General features: G+C 47.8%; 1 protein-coding gene across 3 annotated transcripts in view; it reads right to left on the reverse strand.

Annotated features, from left to right (window-relative positions):
• Positions 1-24560, reverse strand: part of LOC105486724 (abhydrolase domain containing 12, lysophospholipase) — a 92907-nt gene extending 68347 nt beyond the window's left edge. Inside the window, exon 1 of one of the 3 annotated variants that reach the window (XM_011749757.3) lies at positions 24195-24533. In XM_011749757.3, coding sequence (XP_011748059.1) covers positions 24195-24385 — 191 coding nt within the window. In that variant the 5' untranslated portion in view covers positions 24386-24533. Of the gene's footprint in view, positions 1-24194 lie in introns of all 3 variants that reach the window. The other 2 variants (XM_011749758.3, XM_071079755.1) reach the window with 2 other exon arrangements.
• Positions 24561-24956: the final 396 nt, after the last annotated feature.

Raw genomic sequence — 24956 nt, forward strand, 5'->3', positions numbered from 1 at the left:
TTGCCATGGAGAAGATGCCAGGACCTGTATGCTTCAGGATGAAGTTCTCATCATCAAATTTCTCCCCATAAATGGACCTGCCACGATTGCCATTATGGCGTGTGAAGTCACCACCCTGATACATAAACCCTGGAATAATTCTGTGAAAGCAGGAACCCTTAAAACCAAATCTTCTCGCCAGTGCTCAGAGCACGAAAGTTTTCTGCTGTCTTTGGAACCTTGTCTGCAAACAGCTTGAAGGAGATGCAGCCCAGGGGCTCGCCTTCAACGGCAATGTTAAAGAACAGTGGGGTTGACCATGGCTGATAGTACAGGGCTCCCAGCAGCGGTGGCATCTGCAAAGCCTCCTTTCTTTTAAAAAAAATTATTAGCCATCCTCAGACAGGCGCAGTGGCTCATGGCTGTAATTCTAGTGCTTTGGAAGGTTGAGGCAGGATTGTTTGAACTCGTGAGTTTGGGACCAGCCTGGGCAACATAGTTAGACCTTCTCTCTACCAAAAATTAAAAACCTAGCCAGGTGTAGGGGCATGTACCTACAGTCCCAGCTACTTGGTAGGCGGAAGTGGGAAGATCACTTGAGCCAGGGAGATCATGGCTGCAGTGAGCCATGATTGCACCACTGTAGTCCAGCCTGGGTGACAGAGAAAGACCATGTCTCAAAGGTAAAAAAAAGGTCGGGCGCGGTGGCTCACGCCTGTAATCCCAGCACTTTGGGAGGCCAAGGCGGCCGGATCACGAGATCAGGTGATCGAGAACATCCTGGCTAACATCCTGGTGAAACCCTGTCTCTACTAAAAACACAAAAAAATTAGCTGGGCGTGGTGGTGGGCGCCTGTAGTCCCAGCTACTTGGGAGGCTGAGGCAGGAGAATGGCGTGAACCCAGGAGGCGGAGCTTGCAGTGAGCTGAGATTGTGCCACTGAACAAGTCTCGCTTTGTTGCCTGGGCAACAAAGCGAGACTCTGTCTCAAAAAACAAAACAAAACAAAAATCAATAAAAAATAAAAATAGCCATCCTAATTGGTGTGAGGTGGTATCTCATTGTAGTTTTGATTTCCATTTCCCTAACGGATTAGTAACGTTGGGCACCTATTCATGTGCTTATAAGTCATCTATCCATCTTTAGAGAAATGTCTCTTCGGGTTCTAGGCCCATTTTTGAATTTTTTTTTGTTGTGGAGTTTTAAAAGTTCTCTATATATTCTACATAAAGTCAAAATGCAGCAATAGCTATCAAATCTAAGAGGCCTAAAGAACAACAGTTTATCTCTTCCTCTAGCTACGGGTCCAGCACAGGTTGGCTGGAGTTCCACTAAACACAGTTACTCAGGAACCTGTCTTGCAGAAACTCTATCACTTTGCAACACTGCCACCTCCACACAAGGCTTTAGGGTTTGCTGCAGCAGGGGTAGAGGGCACGAAGTTTCACGTACGGGCTCTTAATCACTTCTGCCTACAGAAGCAACATGTCACTTCCATTCAGATTGTGAGACCGCGTCTCAGTTCAAGAGGGTAAGATCCTGAACCAGGAGTGCCAGTGAGCACTGATGTTGTGTCCACAGGTTTAAATAGGTACACATGCATGCACAACACATTAAGTAAGCTATTTTATAACTTCACACTGGAAAACCTTGCTCTTTAAAGAAACTTGGGCCAGGCATGGTGGCTCACCCCTGTAATGCCAGCACTCTGGGGGCTGAGGCGAGAGGATTGCTTAAGGCCAGGAGTATGAGACTAGTGTGGGCAGCACAGCAAGACCCTATTTCTCTGTCTCTGCTTTTTTTTTTTTAATTAAAAAAAAAAGCCCTTTGTAGATTTTTTGTTAACAAAGGATATTTTTAGACATAAGTGGATCCTTGCCCTTTGTTTTTTCCTACCTGGAAAGATGGGCTTCCAGGTTATTTTCTTAAAGAAATGCACATAACCACTGCAGGAATTTAATTGATTACAGTGGACCTGCACGCACTCATTCCTCAAAGCTTTCAATGCCTTGGGGCACTGACTGTGGGGGGTCCCCTTGAGTCACAGTGACGCATCAGATCTCTCATGCATCCCAATTATTACTGGGGTGCACAGGTCTCCCTGGAGGCCTTGCTGTCCAGAGCTCCCCAGCCACAACCAAAGTACTGGAGGTTGAAGGTGCCAAGCCAACAAGTGGGCCACAGAGAAGGCCACCAACTCCAAGAGAAGTCTCTGTGGAAGACTCAGAGGCCTCCGACTCCAAGAGAGGACTTCTGTGCCCTCAAGACTCACCAATGCTGTCAGAGAAGGAAAGCAATATGCTGATGAACAAACTATTTCTCTCAAGTGACACTGGCTCAATATTTTCAACCCATAATAATTTCCCCTTGTAATAGTCAGGATGTATCAGAGAGACAGTCCTAAGCAGGAGTCCTAAGCAGGAGAGCACAGCGATTAGAGCATGAGCGATGGAGATGGCACAGGTCTGCCACTTGGATGGCTGTGTGACCCTGGGCAAGCTACTTAACCATCCATGTCTTGGCTTCCTCATCTGTGAAGAGGGTGACCCACCAACCTCAGGAGGCAGCTGTGAGCATTACATGAATTCACACACTTTTGTAAAGCGCTTAAGGAAATGGTATCTGGTACACAGTCCTCAATCAATGTTATTTTTATTAATTCTTCTTGTGTCTTTGTTTATTGACTTTTTTTTTTTTTTTTTTTTTTTTGGTAGAGACGGGTTTCACCATGTTTCCTAGGCTGGTATCAAACTCTTGAGCTCAAGCAATCCTCCTGCCTCAGCCTCCCAAAGTGCTGAGATTATAGGCATGAGCCAACACACCAGGCCCTTCACCATGTATTTTTAATTGTTCTGCCTTTACTGTTCTACTTCCTCTTCTTCCCCTCCCATCATGAGCAAGCACCAACTTATCAGAAGCTATTTCTGAGAGACTGTGGAGTCCAGGAAGAACGAGAGTGATCAGCTAATTAGGAACATTCTTATTACTTTAAAGGTTTAGCAAATACATCCTTCTTACTCTGGAGAGACCACAGACGGAGACACTGGACCGGCGGTCACGGTTCCTACACAAAAGGCCCCTAAGTTAGAGTGTCTATGTCCCCTCTCATCCCCATGGGCAATGCGTACATGGGGGTGTGGGACACCGGTACCAAGCCGCCGTCTCAGGATGGCAGCCCTGCACTGGATTTCACTGTGGCTGGCCCTTAGAATACTACACAAACTGGAGGCAGCAGCAGGCTCTAATGCACAGAAATGCCTGATTTTTTAAAAACCAAAACACCTGGTTATAAAACACTTCGTAACCATCTTGACTGCTTCATCTTCAACCCTATTCGTCTCTCTTCAGAAGTGATTCCTCCCAACATAACCCTCCCTGCTTCCTGACACTCCCCAAAAGAACTGGTTTCTAGATTTTTAGTTTCATGAACTAGTAAAATGTTCTATAAAACGGGGACTGACCTAGTATTGCCGAGTTTTTATTTTGCCAAGTAAGGATCTCAGAAACTTGATAGAAAGGCCACTGTCTCAGGGTTCAACCATTATACAAAGTTACCTTCATGCCAGTTCTCTACATTTCTCATTTCCCTTCCTCACAGTAAAAAAGTAGTCCAAAATACTGTGGGCCCCAAGCTGGTCTCAAACTCCTTGGACTCAAGTGTTCTGCCTGCCCCAGTCTCCCAAACTGCTGGGCTTGCAGGCATAAGCCATAGTGCCTGGCCCCCTAGATTTTTAATGGGAAAGCTAAAGTCATCAATTGAAGATCTTTATTTCTCACTATAGGCATTCAGTGCTATATTTTCATTTTCCTCAAGCATGCTTTAGGGGCATATGTGTGTCTTCCTTTTCATTCCATGTGAGCTACTTTGTACTTTCACTTGTTTTTTTAGAGAGGGGATCTTGCTCTGTCACACAGGTTGGAGTGCAGTGGCACACTCATAGCTCACTGAAGCCCCAAATTCCTGGGCTCAAGTGATCCCACCACCTTGGTCTCCCAAAGTGCTGGGATTATAGGTATGAGCCACCACACATGGGTGTTAACATTTCTTTGTGTTTTTTTCTTTTTTTTTTGAGATGGAGTCTAGCTCTGTTGCCCAGGCTGGAGTACAGTGGCATGATCTCAGCTCACTGCAAGCTCCGCCTCCCAGGTTCACACCATTCTCCTGCCTCTGCCTCCCGAGTAGCTAGGACTACAGGCGCCCACCACCAGGCCGAGATAATTTTTTGTATTTTTTTCAGTAGAGACGGGGTTTCACCGTGTTAGCCAGGATGGTCTCGATCTCCTGACCTCGTAATCCCCCTGCCTTGGCCTCCCAAAGTGCTGGGATTACAGGCGTGAGTCACCGCGCCCGGCCAACATATCTTACAGCATGAGTCTGCTGCTGATGAATTATCTCAGCCTCTTTTTTTTTTTTTTTTTTTAAGAGACAAGGTCTTACTCTGTCACCTGGGCTTAAGTACAGTCTTCACCTCCTGGCCTCAAGTGATCCTCCTGCCTCCCAAGTAGCTAGGACCACAGGTGCACACCACCATGCTCAGCTAATCTTTTACTTTTTGTAAAGATGGAGTCTACAAAACATAGCCAATTTGGCTATGCTTCCCAGGCTGGTCTGGAACTCCTGGGCTCATGTGATCCTTCCATCTTGGCCTCCCAAAGTGTTCAGATTACAGGCGTGAGCCATCACGCCTGGCCCTCTTTCAGCTTTTTTATATCTGAAAATTTTAGTATTTTGCCTTTGAAGATACTTTTGGGGTAGGAGGAATGACAACATAAAAAGGTATTTTCACCTGGTAAATAATTTTAGATGGATGGCTTTTTCTTTCAGTACAGTCATGCAAACTGCATAATAGCATTTCAGTCAACAAAGGACCACTTATACAATGTTGTCCCATATGATTACAATAGAGCTAAAAAATTCCTATTGCCTAATGTCATGGCTGTAGCGTCACAGTGGAAAGCATTACGCATATTTGTGGTAATGTGGTATAAACAAATCACTGCAAGTTGTATAAAAACGTGTATTAATGTTCTAAGCCTTCACATTCACTCACCACTCACTCATTGACTCACCCAGAGCAACCTCCAGTCCTGCCAGATCCAATCATGGTAAGTGCCCTATACTATACTGTTTTTTACCTTTTATATTCTATTTTCGCTGTACCTTTTCTATGTGTAGATACACAATTACTTAACATTGTGTCACAACTGCCTACAGGACTCAATAGAGTATCATGCTGTGCAGGTTTGCAGCCTAGGAGCAACAAGCCTTACCCTGTAGCCCAGGCATGTAACAGGCCGTACCACCTATATCTGTGTAAATATACTCTGATCTTTGCATGACAATGCACTTGCCTAACAACGCGTTCCTCAGAAGGTGTACCTGTTTATTGACATTACTACATGGCATGACAGCTTTAAAGATGTTGCTTCAAGGCCAGGCACAGACTCAAACCTGTAATCCCAGCATTTTGGGAAGCTGGGGAGGGTCGATCACCTGAGGTCAGGAGTTGGACACCGGCCTGCCCAACATGGTGAAACTCTGTGTCTACTAAAAATACAAAAATTAGCCAGGTGTGGTGGCGGGCACCTGTAATCCCAGCTACTTGGGAGGCTGAGGCAGGAGAATTGCTTGAACCCAGAAGATGAAAGTTACAGTGAGCGGAGACTGCTGCTGCGCTCCAGCCTGGGCTACAGAGTGAGACACCATCTCAAAAGAAATTAAAAAAATAAAGATGTTGCTTCGCTGGCTTCTTATTTGCTTTTCTTTTCTGATAAGAAACCTTCTGTTGCCCATATCTTTGTTCCTATGTGCACAATATGTCTTTTCTCCTCTGGTTGGTTTGAAGGTTTTTTTATCACTGGTTTTGAGCAATTTGATTGCAAAGTGCCTTGGTATAGTGCTTCACATTTCTTATGCAGGAGATTAATCAGGCTTCTTAGCAGTGGGTTTACAGTTTTCACCAAGCTTGTAAACTTTCTGGCCACTATTTCTTCAAATATTTTTTCTCTCCTTTCTCCTCTTCATTGGGGACTTTACTTATCAGTATAATAGGCTGCCTGAAGTTGTCCCATAGCATAGTGATGCATTTATTTATGTATTTATTTATTTATTTATTGACAGGGTCTCACTCTGTTGCCCAGACCAGAGTGCAGTGGCTTGATCATGGCTCATGTAGCCTTGACCTCCGAGGCTCAAGCAATCCTCCCCACCTTAGCCTCCCAATTAGTTGGAATCAAAGGCGTACACACCATGCCTGGCTAATTGTTTCATTTTTTTCTTTTTTGACAGGGTCTCCCTTTGTTGCCCAGGATGGTCTCAGATTGCTGGGCTCAAGATCCTCCTTCTTTGTTCTCCCAAAGTGCTAGGATTATAGGCATGGTAGGAAAACAGGTGTGTGCCACCCACCTGGCCTAGTAACGATGCTTTTGAAAATTTGTTTGGTTCTCTTTTACCCAGGTTTCACGTTGAATAGCTGAGCAGTGTTTAATCTGCCCTTCAATGTAATTCCCTTCAGTGTAAACTTGATCTCACACATTGTGGTTTTCATCTTTAGAAATTCAATTTGGGTAATTATCAGATTTTTCATGACTCTCCACTTAACTTCTGGAACACATGGAATACAATTACAGTAAGTGTTGTTTGTTTGTTTGTTTGTTTTTGAGATGGAATTTCACTCTTGTTGCCCAGGATGGAGTGCAATGGCACTCCGCCTCCTGGGTTCAAGCGATTCTCCTGCTTCGGCGTCTCGAGTAGCTGGGATTACAGGCATGTGCCACCACGCCCGGCTAATTTTGTAATTTTAGTAGAGACAGGGGACAGTTTCTCCATGTTGGTCAGGCTGGTCTCAAACTCCTGACCTCAGGTGATCCTCCCGCCTCGGCCTCCCAAAGTGCTGCGATTATAGGTGTGAGCCACCATGCCCAGCCTACAGTGTTTTAATGTCCTTCTCTTCAACACTAATGTGCATGTCAGTACTCAGTCGGTTTTCACTGATTATTCTCTTCATTATATACACATCATAGTTTCCCACCACTCTGCATGTCTGTGCTATGGGCTGAATAATGTCCCCTCAAAATTCATATGTTGAAGTCTTAACCCCTGGCACCTCAGAATACGACTGTATTTAAAGAGAGGGTCTTAAGGAGGTAATTATGCTAAAATGAGGTCATCAGGGTGGACCCTAATCCACTATGACTAATGTTTGTAAGAAGAAATGCAGAAAGAGCCACACACAAAGGTTAGACCATATGAAGAAACACGGAGGTGGTCATCTACAGGCCAAGCAGAGGGGCCCCATGAGAAACCAGCCCTGCTGACACCTCCATTTTGGACTTCTGGCCTCTAGAATTGAGAGAAAATAAACTTCTGCCATTGAAGTCACCTGGTCTGTGTTACTTTGTTATGGCAGCCCTCACAAACCCATATACCTGGAATTTCCCACTACTGAAGCATGCTGTTCCTGAATGCTTTACCCAGTAAATTACGGTCTTGCTCTAAGTAGCAGGGATTATTTCCTCTAATCTTTTCAGACAGTTCTTTCCCCAGCCACAGAGTGTCCTCATACACATGTGCTGATCAAGGGGACCCTCTGAAGACCCCAGGGTCTCTCTCTGTGTTGCTCTCTCCTCTCTGGTACTCTGTGCTATGAACTCTAGCCACATTGGTCTCTCCAGATTCTCAGCTCCACACCCACAACCCTGGGAGTCCATGCAGCTCCTCTCCCTGTGCCATGGCGTGGAAGCTCTGTCAAGGTCAGCTAGGGTACTGTAGGGCTCACTTCCTTTGTCACCTCTCCGAGTTTACTGTCCTTTGTTGCCTAGTGCCCAGTGTTTTAAAAATTGTTTCGTGTATGTTGTCTGTTTTTGTTGTGGCTGCTGTTTGGGTTATTTCCAGGTAAATTCAGCCACCTTGGTCAGAAGTGGAAGTTCCATGTTTCTTTTAAAATATGTCCATAATTAGCTGGGTGCAGTGGCTCACGCCTGTTAATTCCAGCACTTTGGGAGGCAGAGGCAGGCAGATCACGAGGTCAGGAGATCAAGACCATCCTGGCTAACATGGTGAAGCCCTGTCTCTACTAAAAATACAAAAATATTAGCCGGGCATGGTGGCGGGCGCCTGTAGTCCCAGCTACTTGGGAGGCTGAGGCAGGAGAATGGCGTGAACCTGGGAGGTGGAGCCTGCAGTGAGCCCAGATTGCACCACTGCACTCCAGCCTGGGCAACAGAGTGAGACTCCTTCTCAAAAAAAAAAATAATAATAATAATGTCTACAATTAGTTTTCACCAATTCCTCCATTAATGTAACCATCAGGCCGGGCGCGGTGGCTCAAGCCTGTAATCCCAGCACTTTGGGAGGCCGAGACGGGCGGATCACGAGGTCAGGAGTTTGAGACCATCCTGGCTAACACGGTGAAACCCCGTCTCTACTAAAAAATACAAAAAACTAGCCGGGCGAGGTGGCGGGTGCCTGTAGTCCCGGCTACTCGGGAGGCTGAGGCAGGAAAATGGCGTAAAAACCCGGGAGGCAGAGCTTGCAGTGAGCTGAGATCCGGCCACTGCACTCCAGCCTGGGCGACACAGCGAGACTCCGTCTCAAAAAAAAAAAAAAAAAAAAAAAAAAAAAAGTAACCATCAAAATTGTAGACGAAAAGTGTTTTATCATTTAATTCCACGATATTCTCTTAGAAGGAACAAGAGAGTAATGCTGAGTCTTGTTCCCCAATACAAACAGATTAAATTCTTCTTAGCTTTTAGGTGGAAATCTTTACAATAATCTCCAAAATCTTATTCAAAAGCAGTCAGTGTTGAGAGCAATTTCACTCTAGTGAACTGAAAACTTTAAGGCCTTAATAAAACACACAAGAGCAGTCCATAAATGTCTCTTTGTTCCCAAAGAAGAAAACAAAAAATCATGAGGATTCAGTCAGCAGAACTGAACTGGGTATCCTACTGTGAGAAGGCCTTATTTTCCTGGCTGTGGCCCAGCATGTTATCAGATGCTTTACATACGGCCACATTACCTTACCTTGCTTTATTTTTCATTATAGCACTTTTATCACCCTTTGAAATTTGACTGTATACTTACATGCTATCTTTTTTGCCGTGTTTCTTCTTCATGAGAACGGAATCCTCACAAGGACTGGGATTTGTCCCACTCTTGTGCAGCATTTTATGCACTCTAGCCTTCAGTAAAGGCTAGGTCGATGAAAAAGACATACTTGCTAAATGGATGGAAGAACACAGGAGCAATACGCTCAACACAGGCCACACTATTCACGGCAATTATCCAGAGGGAATTTCACTTTCTTTGTTTTAAATTTTTATTAAGAACTCTTTATTAAATACTTTGGAATCAGAAAAAAAAAATCAAACCGTTTGAGAGAGGAACGGAGTGAGAGAGAGAGGGCCCCTCAGAGGCTGCCCTTCACCATGGCTATGACACCTCCCAGACGACCTCATACCTGGAGATACTTCCCTGGGCCCTGCACTCTCCTTCAGCTTTTTCCTGAGGCCCTGGGACTGCACTGGCAGCCTCCCAGCTGGCCTGTACTGGCCTAACAGTCCCTTCCTTCCGGAACCCTAGCCAGATATTGAATGTCCTAGAATGGCAGTCTTCTTTTTTTCCTTCCTGTAGGTTCTGCCATGATGTGCCTTGTCAAGGTTTCCTGTGTCCCCAAACTGTGAGAATTTTTCTTATGTCTTTAGATGGCGCTCCATTGGCCAGCAATGCATTTGGCATTGCATCCTGTCAAGCAAGAGGCTAAAATAAGAGACCCTATTCTTAGTCTGTTTTTTTGTTTCTATAACTAAGAAACTGAGATCGGTAATTTATAAGGAAGGAAATTTATGTCTTAGAGTTCTGGAGGCTGGGAAGTCCAAGGTCAAGGGGCTACATCTGGTGAGGACCTTCTTGCTGGTGGGGACTCTTCTGAAGAGTCCCAAGCTGGCGCAGGGCATCACATGGTAATGGGGATCAGAGGAGATGGCCACACTGCCTTGTGATAACTAACCCAAACCGTTAATAAATCATTAATTCTATGAATGGATTCATCCATTCATGAGAGCAGAGCCCTTATGACCCAATCACCTCTTGAAGGTACCATCTCTTGTTTTGTTTTGTTTTGTTTTGTTTTTTTTGAGACGGAATCTTGCTCTGTCGCCCAGGCTGGAGTGTAGTGGCGCAAGCTCAGCTCACTGCAACCTCTGCCTCCCGGGTTCAAGCGATTCTCCTGCCCTAGCCTCCCGAGTAGCTGCGACTACTGGCATGTGCCACCATGCCCAGCTAATTTTCGTATTTTTAGTAGACAGGGTTTCACCATGTTGGCCAGGATGGCCTTGATCTCCTGACCTCGTGATCCGCCCACCTTAGCCTCCCAAAGTGCTGGGATTACAGGCGTGGGCCACCACGTCTGGTCAGCTCCCACCTCTTAACACTACTACATTGAGGACCGAGATTCCAACACTTTCCAACACATGAACTTTTAGGGGACACATTTAAACCATTAAACCATCAAGCCATAGAAGATGCTCTGAAGATAAATCAGCACATACTATGTCAGAGCAACACAGGAGTCTTTAAGAAAAGATAAATGTAAATGAAAGCAGACTAACCTTCTCCAGCCATCCCTGTATTTTCTCTTTGCCAAAGGCATCATCAAAGCCTGGGGATGCAAGAACTGATGGTTGCCAAGCATAAAACATGAAAGACAACTAGCTCCCTGAGGACAGGTACTATCTCCTTGCATCCCCAGGGCCTGGCACAACATCTGGCACACAACAGGAATACAGTAGCTACTGAATAAATGACCTATGGGCACTTGGCATTGACAGGGCCACTTTCAGGTGGGAGCAATGTGGTCATCCAGGACCAGGAGTGGCAAAGGTCAAGGATGAAGGGGTAGGGCATATATGACGCATACATTATTAGGAGAAAATAACAGCTGAAAGTTAGAAACCGTATCTATTCTAGTTATCTGAACTACCGCATCAAAATGACCGGCATCCACCCTGAACATTCTTACCTTCCCATTACAAATAGTTCAGTCAACATGCCTCAAGCTTTGTTTGAAGACCCCACCAGTCTGATAAGAACTGAAGACAATTTGAATTTTATTTTTTTTACCATGAAGCTCAGGACAACTTCTTTCAGGCTTTAAGAACAAACCCTAAGTTTCAGCACCCCTGAGGTATGCTATGCATGTATTCCCTCACTGACAGCCCATGTCCACCTTCACCTTTACAAACCCAAAAGTCCTGGCCTTTTCAGCCACTCCCACACTGACACCCATCTGCCCTCTGCTCTCATTATCTCAGGACATTTTCTTATCTGCTAAGCGTATCACGAGTGAGGCAACTCAGCCCACAACTACCATCTCAAGATTAATTCTATTTAACAAGGAAGAAACTTAGCAATCTGTTTACCAGCAAGTCCCAGGGGCCGAGACTTCTGCCTGGTCCCACCTGAATACTCTGTCATGACCTCAGTTCATGTGGACCTTTCTCCCACCTTCGCCTCAAGCCCAGCCCTGAGCCCCACCATGCTGGGATGTGTGCAGGAACCCCATGCAGGCTTCCCAGAGCAGGGGAGCACTCAGCTATGCAGAACATGCCGACTCCACAGATACACAGCAGGTCACAACTGCAATGACTTCCCATGGGAACTGTCTTTGTCATCCTTTTTAAAAACATTACATGTCAGAAAGAAGAGTCCCTGCTAGGCAGTATGATTGTTGATGTTAATGAGAATTTAGCAAGTGTGATGGGAAGATTCTGGTTAGGCTGAGGAGTGAGAGCTCAGACTGGGCCCATGTGGGGAACTGAGAGACAGAGGCCCAATACCTCCTCTTCCCTCTGCCCTCCTAGCAGAGGGCCTTGCTACTTCTTTCCTAAGGATGGCACAAGCACTCAGAAGAGAACTGGCAGATTCCTTCACCCACAAATCGATCAACTTACCCACATCTTTCCCCACAGCCTTGGCCTTCCTTCCTGAGGGGAGCTCCTCTGCTCAGCCTCAGAACACTGGGTCCCGTCCCTTCTCACAGGCCCAGAGCACCACTGCACCTACTCTGTCCCATGCCGTCCATCTTCCCTCTCTCCTGGATTATTCCCATGCACACTCCAGATTGTTCTAATATCGCATAATTACGATATCATAATTATCAATATAATAGGCTGCTTGAAGTTATCCTGTAGCATAGTGATGCTTTTATTTATTTATATATTTTTTTGAGACAGGGTGTCACTCTGTTGCCCAGACCAGAGTGCAGTGGCTTGTTCATGGCTCACACCGCCTTGACCTCCCGGGCTCAAACAATCGTGCACACCACGCCTGGCTCATTTTAATTTTTTTTTGGTCTAGACGAGGTTTCCCTTTGTTGCCCAGGCTGGTCTCAGATTCCTGGGCTCAAGCGATCCTCCTTCCTTATCCTCCCAAAGTGCTAGGATTACAGGTGTGCTGGGATTACAGGCATGGTAGGAGTACAGGTGTGTGCCACTGCAGCTGGCTTCCTAACGATGCTTTTGAAAATTTGTTTGCTGGCCCGGCGCGGTGGCTCAAGCCTGTAATCCCAGCACTTTGGGAGGCCGAGACGGGTGGATCACGAGGTCAGGAGATCGAGACCATCCTGGCTAACACGGTGAAACCCCGTCTCTACTAAAAAATACAAAAAACTAACCGGACGCGGTGGCGGGCGCCTGTAGTCCCAGCTACTCGGGAGGCTGAGGCAGGAGAATGGCGTGAACCCGGGAGGCGGAGCTTGCGGTGAGCTGAGATCCGGCCACTGCACTCCAGCCTGGGCGACAGAGCGAGACTCCGTCTCAAAAAAAAAAAAAAAAGAAAATTTGTTTGGTTCTGTTTTCCCCAGGTTTTACGTTGAATAGTCAAGCCCTTTCTTTAGCAGTGTTTAATCTACCCTTCAGTGTAATTCCCTTCAGTGCAACCTTTACCTCACACATTGTGGTTTTCATCTTTAGAAATTCAATTTGGGTAATTTTCATATATTCCATGACTCCACTTAACTTCTGGAACATATGGAATACAATTACAGTATGTGTTGTTTTGTTTTTTGTTTTTTTAAGACGGAATTTCGCTCTTGTTGCCCAGGCTGGACTGCAATGGCGCGATTTTGGCTAATATATCACGTTAATTATGATAATATCATAATGATCAATATAATGGGCTGCCTGAAGTTGTCCTATAGCATAGTGATGCTATTATTTGTTTATTTTTTGGTATCTAATATCACTGCTAAGAAAACTCACCCCCTCCAGCCATCCCTCCCCGTCTTTCCCCCTTTCCCGCACAGCTCTCTGGAAAAGCTACCTGCATTTCCTCTCCACTTCTTCCTTGAGCTCTCACCATTAGGCTTTTGCCCCCACCACTGCAGTAAGACACTCCTGTCAATGCTGATCTCATGTCACCAAATCCAATAGCAGATCATGCTGTCTTCTGCAACAGGCCTTCTTTAGGTGGTTACCTTGACACCTTTTCCCAGCAATCCTCCTAACTCATTGCCCAGGTCCTGACTCCTCTGTCCTGACTTGCCTGCTGGGCGAGTCTGCTGCAGGGCTCTAGGTACCACCTGCCACAGCCATGGTCAGATACAGGCCCTAACCTTCCCCTTGAACTCTACCCCCATCCACCTGGATGTTTAACAGACACCTCAATATGTCCAAAACCAAACAGATAGGCCGGGCGCGGTGGCTCACGCCTGTAATCCCAGCACTTTGGGAGGCCGAGGCGGGCGGATCACAAGGTCAGGAGATCGAGACCACGGTGAAACCCCGTCTCTACTAAAAATACAAAAAATTAGCCGGGCGCCTGTAGTCCCAGCTACTCAGGAGGCTGAGGCAGGAGAATGGCGTAAACCCAGGAGGCGGAGCTTGCAGTGAGCCGAGATCGCGCCACTGCACTCCAGCCTGGGCGACAGAGCGAGACTCCGTCTCAAAAAAAAAACAAAAAAAACAAAAAAAACCAAAACCAAACAGATTACTTCTCCTGCCTCAAAGCACTTGCTCTTTCCACATCTATCCCCATCTCAGTATCTGGCAACTCCATTCTTCCTGTTGCTCAGAAAGTAGTTTGTGAATCCAGAATCACATGCTTCTTCTCATCTCCACACCTGCTGTCCCAGCCTGAGCCCCCGTCATCTCTTGCCTGGATGACTCTGGCGGCCCCTAGCTGGTCTCCCTGCTTGCCCACTGCAGTCTGTGCTTGTCACACAGTCAGAGTGACATGATGACAACACATATCATGCCATTTCTCTCTTCTAAAGCAGCCAGTGCCATCCGTTCATGTCTCCTTGTCAGAAACGTTCCCTGTACACCCGGACTGTGCACACACAGTCACAGGGCCTCATCTGTGGCTATCTCCTCACTGGGACCATTTTCCTCCTTAGTGCCCTGAGCACGTGGCATCACATGTTTCTTCATGTGTTATCTGCCTCCCCTACCAGAATGTAAAGGCCAGGAGAACTGCTATGGCCTCGGCATTCACAGGTGTTACTGGGCATAACAGGTACTCAAACTGTTAAATGAGTGGCTGGAAAAAAGTGTTAAATAAGCAAATAGTAGTGCTATAAATGCTCTAATACCAACAGACACATTAACTGATCAGGATGGACTGTATATGTATGACTGGCTGAGAAGCTAGACTCTTAATTGTTTGGGGCAGAAAAGGGTAGAAGAAAATCCTTCTTGACATGAGCTAACAGATCTTTCTCAGTACCCTCAACTCGTGTTTTCTTGTTTGTTTGTTTTGTTTTGTTTCTGAGACAAAGTCTTGCTCTGTAGCCCAGGCTGGAGTGCAGTGGCGCAATCTCGGCTCACTGCAACCTCCACTTCCTGGGTTCCAGCGATTCTCCTGCCTCAGCCTCCCAGGATTACAGGAGGTAATCCCTTATCTGGGATTACAGGTGCTTACAACCTTGCCAGGCTAATTTTTATCTTTTTAGTAGAGATGGTGTTTAACCACGTTAGCCAGGCTGGTCCTGAACTCCTGACCTCAAGTGATCTGCCTGCCTCGGCCTCCCAAAGTGCTGGGATTAAAGGCATGAGCAACCACACCGGCCAGTACCCTCAACTCTTAATATCATGGGGCTAGTCATCTAGAAGATGTCACTGACCGAGCACTCACCATGTGCCACGAACATTCCACACACCTGGGTCTCACCACAATCCTACAGGGAAGACACTCTAATCCCCACATCACAGATGAAAAAACAAACTCAGAGTGTTACACAACTCACCCAAGCCAGAGAATCTGAAAACTCACCTGAGACCCGGGTCTCTATGAAGGCTATCCTCTGCAACAGTAAATCACAATACAAAGCGGCCCAGGTCTAAATGAGAAGTCTTGCTGGTAATGGGACACTTTGGTTCCGGCATCCTGGCTCTTGGCCCCTGTTCACTGACTGACACTCTAGACGCTGGCTCTCAGTGTGGCACGAGATAGATGGCTTACCCACTCTCATGCTGAAACAGCCCCTGCCAAAGCACAAACACACTGAGCCTGAAGTCTTGTGGCGTCATCTCTGGGTGAAGAGCATCGACTTAATCTGTCAGCTTTTTAGGTTATATTTCAATAAACACTTTCCCTGCAGATTTCACTCTGGAAGGAAAAGTGTTCTAAGGGAGGATGAGAGAAAGGAGGGGAATGAAGAGGAGGAGAAGTCGCAGCAGCAGGAGTCTGAAATGATGTCCTGTCTCTAAAGCTGTTAGCACAAACCTGACCCATCTTCCATGCCTCTCTCCAAGGCTTCCTCCATGAAAGTGCCTCAGGTGCTTTCAGCCTGCCCAAAAATACCCCTCACAGTTCAGGCCTGTCTGCCAAAGTCACCATAGAAGGTGGGCACTCGCTTGGGAAGAGACACTGTGGCTGAAAGGAACTAGGAACCAAGCAGAGATACAGGATACAGAGTCCTAATAAAGCAGAAGGCAGTGGCAAAGCACCAAGTCCCAGTGTGGCCGGTCCCTGGCTGGAGTGCAGCCATGATAAGGTACACTGAGTTAGGAAGAGGAGAACCAGCACCAGTTGTAGGGGGTGGGAGGCCAGCTGCGGCACCATAAACAAAGCCAGCCCCATGCCTTGTCACAGTCCTGGCACAGACCGTACTGAGAGTGAAGCAAAAGGAAAAAGGAGATGGACAAAGCGGACTTTAATCACAAAAGCTAGCTCAGAACTCGCTCCCATCTTCCTAATCTGTAAAGAAAAGATGAAGAGATACCATGCAGGGACACTTAGAGGGTGAGGTTGATACTGAACCTGGGGAAGGCTGACACTGAAGAAGACAGATGTTAACCTCAGCCATCCACCCTTCTGGGTTAGGGGGAAGCCATTAGCAACCTTGGATAAAGTATCTTCTTTGGGTCAAGGAAGAACGAGGTGTGATGACTGTCTTCTTTGGCATTTATGTGTGAGGGTGATCTGGCTATGAAATCTCCCATGCAGCCCACTGATCTCTGTCCATCCAGCAGATCTGGCCTGTTGGTTGGGAGTCAGAGGAAAAAGACTAGGTGACACACAGACCGTGTACATCTCATGACTGCCTTCTCAGGGTCCAAATTAGACCAGTCGTGCCTTCAACGAGCATTCCCAAGAATTCCAGGGCTGAAGAAAAGCCCACAAAATTCCTCATTTGGGCTGGGCACGGTGGCTCACCCCTGTATTCCCAGCACTTTGGGAGGCCGAGGCGGGCAGATCACAAGGTCAGGAGTTCAAGACCAGCGTAGTCAATATGATGAAAGCCCGTCTCTACTAAAAATACAAAAATTAAGGCTGGGCACAGTGGCTCACGCCTGTAATCCCACTACTTTGGGAGGCCAAGGCAGGCAGATCATGAGGTCAGGAGTTCAAGATCAGCTTGACCAACATGGTGAAACCTCGTCTCTACTAAAAATACAAAAAATTAGCCAGGCATGGTGGCGCGTGCCTGTAATCCCAGCTACTTGGGAGGTTGAGGCAGGAGAATCACTTGAACCTGGGAGGCAGAGGTTGCAGTGAGCCAAGATTGCGCCACTGCTCTCCAGCCTGGGCAACAGAGGGAGACTCTGTCTCAAAAAAAAAAAAAAAGAAAAAATTAGCCGGGCATGGTGGCAGGCACCCGTAGTCCCAGCTACTCGGGAGGCTGAGGCAGAAAAGTCGCTTGAATCTAGGAGGCAGAGGTTGCAGTGAGCCGAGATCATGCCACTGCACTCCAGCCTGGGTGACAGAGCGAGACTCTGTCTCAAAAAAAAGAAAAAAAAAAATCACTCATTTGCCCAGTACCTCCTCACACCAGACACCATGCAAAGAAAAACTTATCTAGTTCCTCGTCCCAAGGAGTACAGAGTTGACCTATGAATGAGATAAATATTTACCTTTAAAAATTACCTTTCAGGCCTGGCGCGGTGGCTCAAGCCTGTAATCCCAGCACTTTGGGAGGCCGAGACGGGCGGATCACGAGGTCAGGAGATCGAGACCATCCTGGCTAACACGGTGAAACCCCGTCTCTACTAAAAAATACAAAAAACTAGCCGGGCGAGGTGGCGGGCGCCTATAGTCCCAGCTACTCGGGAGGCTGAGGCAGGAGAATGGTCTAAACCCGGGAGGCGGAGCTTGCAGTGAGCTGAGATCCGGCCACTGCACCCCAGCCTGGGCGACAGAGCGAGACTCTGTCTCAAAAAAAAAAAAAAAAAAAAAAATTATCTTTCAGCCCAGAATTTAAAAACAAAAAAAACTGGTTTGGGGTTCGTCTTGACCTCCAAAATTGCTCTCATCTGAATTACTTACCAATGTTAAAAAAGTTGGCAATACTACACACACACACACACACACACACACACACACACACACACACACACGCACACACACTAAGACAAAAAAAATTACATAAACAAACAAAAGGTTGGGTGCACTGGCTCATGCCTTTAATCCCAGTACTTTGGGAGGCTTAGGCAGGTGGATCACTGGAGCTCAGGAGTTCAAGTCCAGTCTGGGCAACATGGCAAAACCCTGTCTCTACAAAAAATACAAAAATTAGCTAGATATGGTGGTGGGTGCCTGTAGTCCCAGCTACTTGTAAGGCTGAGGTGCGAAGACCATTTGACCCTGGGGGGCACAGGCTGCAGTAAGCCATGACTGCACCGCAGCACTCCAGTTTGGGTGTAGAGCCAAACGATCTCAAACACAAAACAAAACAAACTAAAAAAAACACCAGCTAGTCTTTTCCAGAAAGACTGGACGATCTGGCCACTCTGGGACCACATTCCTGCCAGGCAGCAACAGGACAGGGTGTGGTAGCTGCTATCCCCTTCAGACAGAACCTGTTCTCTCCACTTGTCTGCAGCCCTCAGCATCCCCCTCATCTCCCGGAAATAAAAAGAGATAAATATTTTCTTTGATGGAGCAGAAAATATGTATGTGTGTGTTTTTATTTTTCCCCACTTCAGTGTATGTATGGATAATACATATATTATTGACTAGCCTAAATCAAGAAGAAAAAGCAGGCCAGGCGTGGTGGCTCATGCCTGTAATCCCAGCACTTTGGGAGGCCAAGACGGGCGGATCACCTGAGGGTGGGAGTTCGAGACCAGCCTGACCAACATGGAAAAACCCTGTCTCTATGAGAAATACAAAATTAGCTGGGTATGGCAGCACATACCTGTAATCCCAGCTACTCGGTAGGCTGAGGCAGGAGAATTGCTTGAACCTGGGAGGTGGAGGTTGCAATGAGCCGAGATCATGCCATTGCACTCCAGCCTGGGCAACAAGAGTGAAACTCCGTCTCAAAAAAAAAAAAAAAAGAGGAAAAACCCTAATTACAAAAAACAGGGAACAAAACTAGGGAAATGGCCACAGCTACAGAGGAAAAAAGGTGAATTAAATTGATAATTTTATATGAATACATAAACCGCCAAAACTGAAATCAGGACATAGCAAATCTAAACAGGTCAATGACATAGAAGACACTGTAGTAGTTACCGAAGTGCTATATTCTGAAACAGCACTGGCTAGGATGGTGGCTCATGCCTATAATCCCAATACTTTAGGGGACAGAGGTGGAAGCACTGCTTGAAAGAGAAGTTCAAGACCAGCCTAGGCAACGTGGCAAAGACCTGTATGTGCCAAAAAAGTTAAATAAATAAATAAATATAAAGGCACCAGGCTTAGAAAGTTTTACAAGAAAATTCCTACCAAATTTTAAACAAATATTTTTAAAATTTTGTAAGCTGGCTAAAAGTTTAGAATAAAATGGCCGGGCGCGGTGGCTGATGCCTGTAATGCCAGCACTTTGGGAGGCCAAGGCGGGCAGATCACGAGGTCAGGAGATCGAGACCATCCTGGATAACACAGTGAAACCCCATCTCTACTTAAAAAAACACAAAAAATTAGCCGAGTGGGGTGGCAGGCGCCTGTAGTCCCAGTTACTCTGGAAGCTGAGGCAGGAGAATTGCATGAACCTGAGAGGCAGAGCTCGCAGTGAGCCGAGATCGCGCCACTGCACTCCAGCCTGGGCGACAAAGCAAGACTCCGTCTCAAAATAATAATAATAATAATAAAAGTTTAGAATAAAATGTTATATAAGAAACTTTTTATAAAGCTATAGAAAACACTAAAACAACTTGATAAAGGTTGCATAAGAAAAAATTACAGACTATTCTCACAAATAATGATGTAAAATTTCTAAATAAAATATCAATAAATAGGCCAGGTGTGGTGGCTCACACCTTATAATCTCAGCACTTTGGGAAGCTGAGGTGGGCAGATTATCTGAGGTCAGTAGATTGAGTCCAGCCTGGTCAACATGGCAAAATCCCGTCTCCACTAAAAATACAAAAATTAGCAGTGCATGGTGGCACACGCCTATCCCGGCTATTCAGGAGGCTGAGGCCGGAGAATTGCTTGAACCTGAGAGGCAGAGGTTGCAGTGACCCGAGATTGCACCACTGCACTCCAGCCTGGGCAACAGAGTGAAACTCCGTCTCAAAAAAAAAAAAAAAATTAATTAATAGAATCTGACTATACAATAAGAGAGTTCATCCCAGGAATACAATGATGATTCAATAATATAAATCCATTACTATAACTTACTATGTTAACAGATAAAAGAAGAAAATCTCTCTGATCGGCCGGGCGCGGTGGCTCAAGCCTGTAATCCCAGCACTTTGGGAGGCCGAGACGGGCGGATCACGAGGTCAGGAGATCGAGACCATCCTGGCTAACACGGTGAAACACCGTCTCTACTAAAATACAAAAAAAATTAGCCGGGCGAGGTGGCGGGCGCCTGTACTCCCAGCTACTCGGGAGGCTGAGGCAGGAGAATGGCGTAAACCCGGGAGGCGGGGCTTGCAGTGAGCTGAGATCCGGCCACTGCACTCCAGCCTGGGCCACAGAGCAAGACTCCGTCTCAAAAAAAAAAAAAAAAAAAAAAAAAGAAAATCTCTCTGATCATTCCACAGATGTGCACTGGCATTTGAGAAAACTCAGTCACCATTTTTTATTTTAAAAACATCAGTGAGGGAGCAGGAACAAAAACAAAAAGCTCCCCACAACATTAGCAACACACCCCAGCATGTCACTTAATGGCAAAAACACTAACAGCATTCTCACTGAAGTCAGGAATGAAACAAGTTACTCAGTGTCATCCCTATTATTTAACTTTGTTCTAGAAATGCAATGCAATCAGAAAAGAAAAAGAGGTCAGACATGGTGGCTCACGCCTGTAATCCCAACACTTTGGGAGGCCGTGATAGGCAGATCACTTGAAGTCAGGAGTTGGAGACCAGTCTGGTCAACATGGTGAAACGCCATCCCTACTAAAAATACAAAAATTAGCCATGTGTGGTGGCATGTGCTTGTAATCCCACCTTCTCGGGAGGCTGAGGCAGGAGAATTTAGGCCTGGCATGGTAGTTCACGCCTAGCACTTTGGGAGACCCAGACAGAAGGATCACTTGAAGCCAGGAATTCAAGACCAGCCTGGGGGGCAACATAGTGAGACTTCAGATCTACCAAAAAAAAAAAAAAACAACAACAACAAAGAATATTAACCAGGAGTGCATAAACACAGCATCTCAGCTACTAGGGAGGCTGATGTGGGAGGATCACCTGAGCCCAGGAGGTCTGGACTGCAGTGGGCCATGATCATGCCACTGTGCTCCAGCCTGGGTGATAGAACTGCCTTAAAAAAAATTGTTTAAAAATATTCCAGGCCAGGCACTGTGGCTCACGCCTATAATCCCAGCAATTTCGGAGGCCGAGGCGGGTGGATCACGAGGTCAGGAGTTTGAGACCAGCCTGGCCAACATGGTGAAACCCTGTCTCTACTAAAAATACAAAAATTAGCCTGGCTCGGTGGCAGGCACCTGTAATCCCAGCTACTTGGGAGGCTGAAGCAGGAGAATTGCTTGAACCCAGGAGGTGGAGGCTGCAGTGAGCCAAGATCACCACTGCACTCCAGCCTGGACGATAGAACAAGACTCCTTCTCAAAAAAAAATAAAAAATCCAAACTTTCATCCTACCAAAAAAAAGGAGAAGACGAATGGATGATTCAAAATTGGCTAAACACTGAAAACTTTAAGTGATGGATACATGAAGGCTCATTAGATTGTCTTCTCTACTTCCGTGTATGTTGACAATAAAGAGTTTAAAAAATGTAGGGAAGGATCAAAAGGAGGATCATAAAAGACACAAAGGAGCCGGCTCCGCACGCAATGGATAATTTGTTCATTCAACAAGTATTTTTTAACCACTACTAGGTGCCAGCTACTGGAAATACTTAAGTGGAGAAAACAAAGCTCCTGTTCTCATGGTGCTTCCATTCTGGTTGCAGGGGAGGCACACAAGCAAAAATTACAATCTCCAGTAAGTGATAATAACGTCGACAGGGGTGGGCTGGTCTAAGAAGGCCTCAGTGAGGAGGTGATGGTGGCACAGAGTCTGAGAGAGGAAGAGGAGAAAGTCCAAGGATGTCTGAGAGAGCCAGCCGGGAAGGAAGACAACCAGTAGCTCGCAAATTTGGTCTTCCTTGCCTTTGTTTTGCTTTTTACCCCAACAGTCTTTTGCTTATCCAAAGGATATGGACACAACTGGAATGCCTCTTTGTCCTAACTAGAAAATAAAAATTAGGCCGGGCGCGGTGGCTCAAGCCTGTAATCCCAGCACTTTGGGAGGCCGAGACGGGCGGATCACGAGGTCAGGAGATCGAGACCATCCTGGCTAACACAGTGAAACCCCGTCTCTACTAAAAATGCAAATAAAAACTTAGCCGGGCGAGGTAGCAGGCGCCTGTAGTCCCAGCTACTCGGGAGGCTGAGGCAGGAGAATGGCGTGAACCCGGGAGGCGGAGCTTGCAGTGAGCTGAGATCCGGCCACTGCACTCCAGCCTGGGTGACAGAGCGAGACTCCGTCTCAAAAAAAAAAAAAAAAAAAGAAAATAAAAATTAATCAGGTCATTTTAATACAGTACATTCTTCAAGGAAGGTGCCAGGTCGGCGCTGTTTCCCCAAACGTTGTGGAAACAATTTTTTTCTTTTCTTTTTTTTTTTTTGAGACGGAGTTTCGTTCTTGTTGCCCAGGCTGGAGTGCAATAGTGCGATCTCGGCTCCGCGATATCTTCGCTCACCGCAACCTCCGCCTCCCAGATTCAAGTGATTCTCCTGCCTCAGCCTCCCGAGTAGCTGGGATTACAAGCATATGCGCCACCACGCCCGGCTAATTTCTTATTTTTAGTAGAGAAGGGGTTTCTCCATGTTGGTCAGGCTGATCTCGAACTCCAGACCTCTGATAATCTGCCCCCCTCGGTCTCCCAGAGTGCTGGCATTACGGGCGTGAGCCACCGCGCCTGGCAATTCGATTTTTTCGAAGGAAGAATTTTCCAATTTATCTAACATGCCATGTCTGTTAATAAAAGTGTATTAAAGTTAAATCATGAGTTTTTAATGCAAATAAATATTTCCATAGCAAAGAGAACAGATTAGTTTCACAAAAGATATTGCAGATGCTAGATAATTTTACACCCATAGACACGAGTCTATCAGTCTCTGCCCTTCTGTCAAATCATCAACTTAGAGGTGTCTATAGTTTAATTTCATGATCTTTTAAGCAATGAAGTTGAAATTCTAATTTTCCTTAGGAGCGACTTGCATAAATATTTTACACTCAAGTGGCCAGCATCAACTAAGGGCATTCCAGATGGTCAAAAAAGAAGTGCTCTGCTACAACGCCCGAGATCACCATATAGTAACTTCTTCAAATCACCACGAAATATCAAAACTTCAAAGCTGCCAGGAATGCTACGTTCTACAAACAGCCAGATAATTAGGAAACCAGCAGATGGGAGGAGAAATCTGTCCGTATGAAACATGTTCCCATCTCCATCCCAACTGCATCACAGTTTTGAAAGTGGCTTTATATAAACGCGTTCATCTTCTACCCAAAGGGAGAACACCAATAACCAAACGATCCAGGACTGCAAGGTGATTCCCAAGGAGGCGAACTTGTGCGGACAGATTTCACCCACCACGAACCACCACCAGCAGAGGGAAGGACAGGCTTCCCTCCGACGGCTGCGATGCTCCGAGTCCCTCCTTCCCCTACAACCTGCGGCCCACTGAGCCCTTCCCCAAAGGTCCCGGAGTTCTGAGCGACGCACGCACCCGACCCTAGTTACCTGGCAGAGGCGCCGAGCGCCCAAGATGCCAGTAAGGCTCCGTGCACGCAGCCCAGCCTGAAGGGCGCCTGCCCGGGCGCTCGGTGCGGGGCCCGATGCAGAGCAGGAAGAGGAGGTCCGAGTGGGCCCCAGCGCTCTCAGGATCTGGCGCCGGCCCCTCTGCCTCATGCCTCTGCTGTGCCCGGCGTCCAGGGATCTCCCAAGGACTCCCCACCCCCTACCCTGCTCTCCTACGCGGGGTCATGACTTCGGGCGGCGCCAAGCCCCCAACGTAAGGGTCCCCCGGGCTTCCCCGGGAAAGGGTCGGGGTGCAAGGCTAGGCTGGGAGTGCCGAGCGCGAGGGCGGGAGGAGAACACAGAGGGTCAGGGGCAGGGCACAGCGCTCCCTCCGCGCTGCCTGAGGAAGGGAGCGGGGGTGGGGCCGCCGCGGGCCAAATGCGGGACACTAGCGCGCAACCCGGCGGCCGCAGATCGGGCGGGCGGTCACCCTAGGTAGGGCTGGGGGGTGCTGGGGCCCCCTGCGGGACGCACCTGCGCCAGGTGAGCCCCCCCTCCGCGAAGCCTCACCTGCCCAGCGCCCGTTTCATTCCCGCGTCGGCTGCGCAGCGCGGCTCGGCCGCCCCCGTGCCCGTCAGGCGCAGGTTCTGCTTCAGGCGGCAGTCGGCGTCCAGCGCCGCGGCAGCCGAGCCGGAGGAGGACGAGCCCGCGGCGGCGCAGCGCTCATGCTCCAAGGCGACGGGCTCGGTCCGCTTCCTCATGCCGCGGCCGACAGGGCCGGCCGCCGACGGCGCCCGCTGGCCTCACCCGCCGCCTGCGCCGCAATGCCGCCGCTCACAGCCGCCGCCGCTCACAGCCGCCGCCACCCGGAGCCCGGAGCCCGAAACCCGGAGCCCGAAACCCGCCGCTCCTCACATCCCAGCCCAGGCCGCGGCGCCCGCTACGAACCAGCGGCGGGGGCCCGCCGGCCACGCCGGCCAATCAGCGCCGGGCTCCCGCTGGCCCTGCCCCCGGCCCCGCCCCGGCCACCTCTTCGCGGGTTCCGAGGGGCGCGCGCCCAGCATCCTCGGCGCCACCCGCAGCCATCTTGTGGGAGGGTAGGCAAAGCCGCAGCGGCGCGTCATCTGCGGGGCAGGGCTCTGGGCTCCATCGCGACGCTGCAGCTGCCCTCGCCCGGGCGCTCGGTGTGAGGAGCACCCACTCCCTGTCGTGCCCCGGTTCAGTGACCCGAAAGGGGTGGCCCAGCGAGCCAGACCCGCAACGCCGGGCCCCTCGCGCTTCTGCGAACGGAAACCCAGAGGTAGCAAATCGCATTTCCGTTCTCGTGATTCT

Source organism: Macaca nemestrina, chromosome 15 (assembly GCF_043159975.1).
Source record: "Macaca nemestrina isolate mMacNem1 chromosome 15, mMacNem.hap1, whole genome shotgun sequence".
In the NCBI taxonomy this organism is placed as follows: domain Eukaryota; kingdom Metazoa; phylum Chordata; class Mammalia; order Primates; family Cercopithecidae; genus Macaca; species Macaca nemestrina.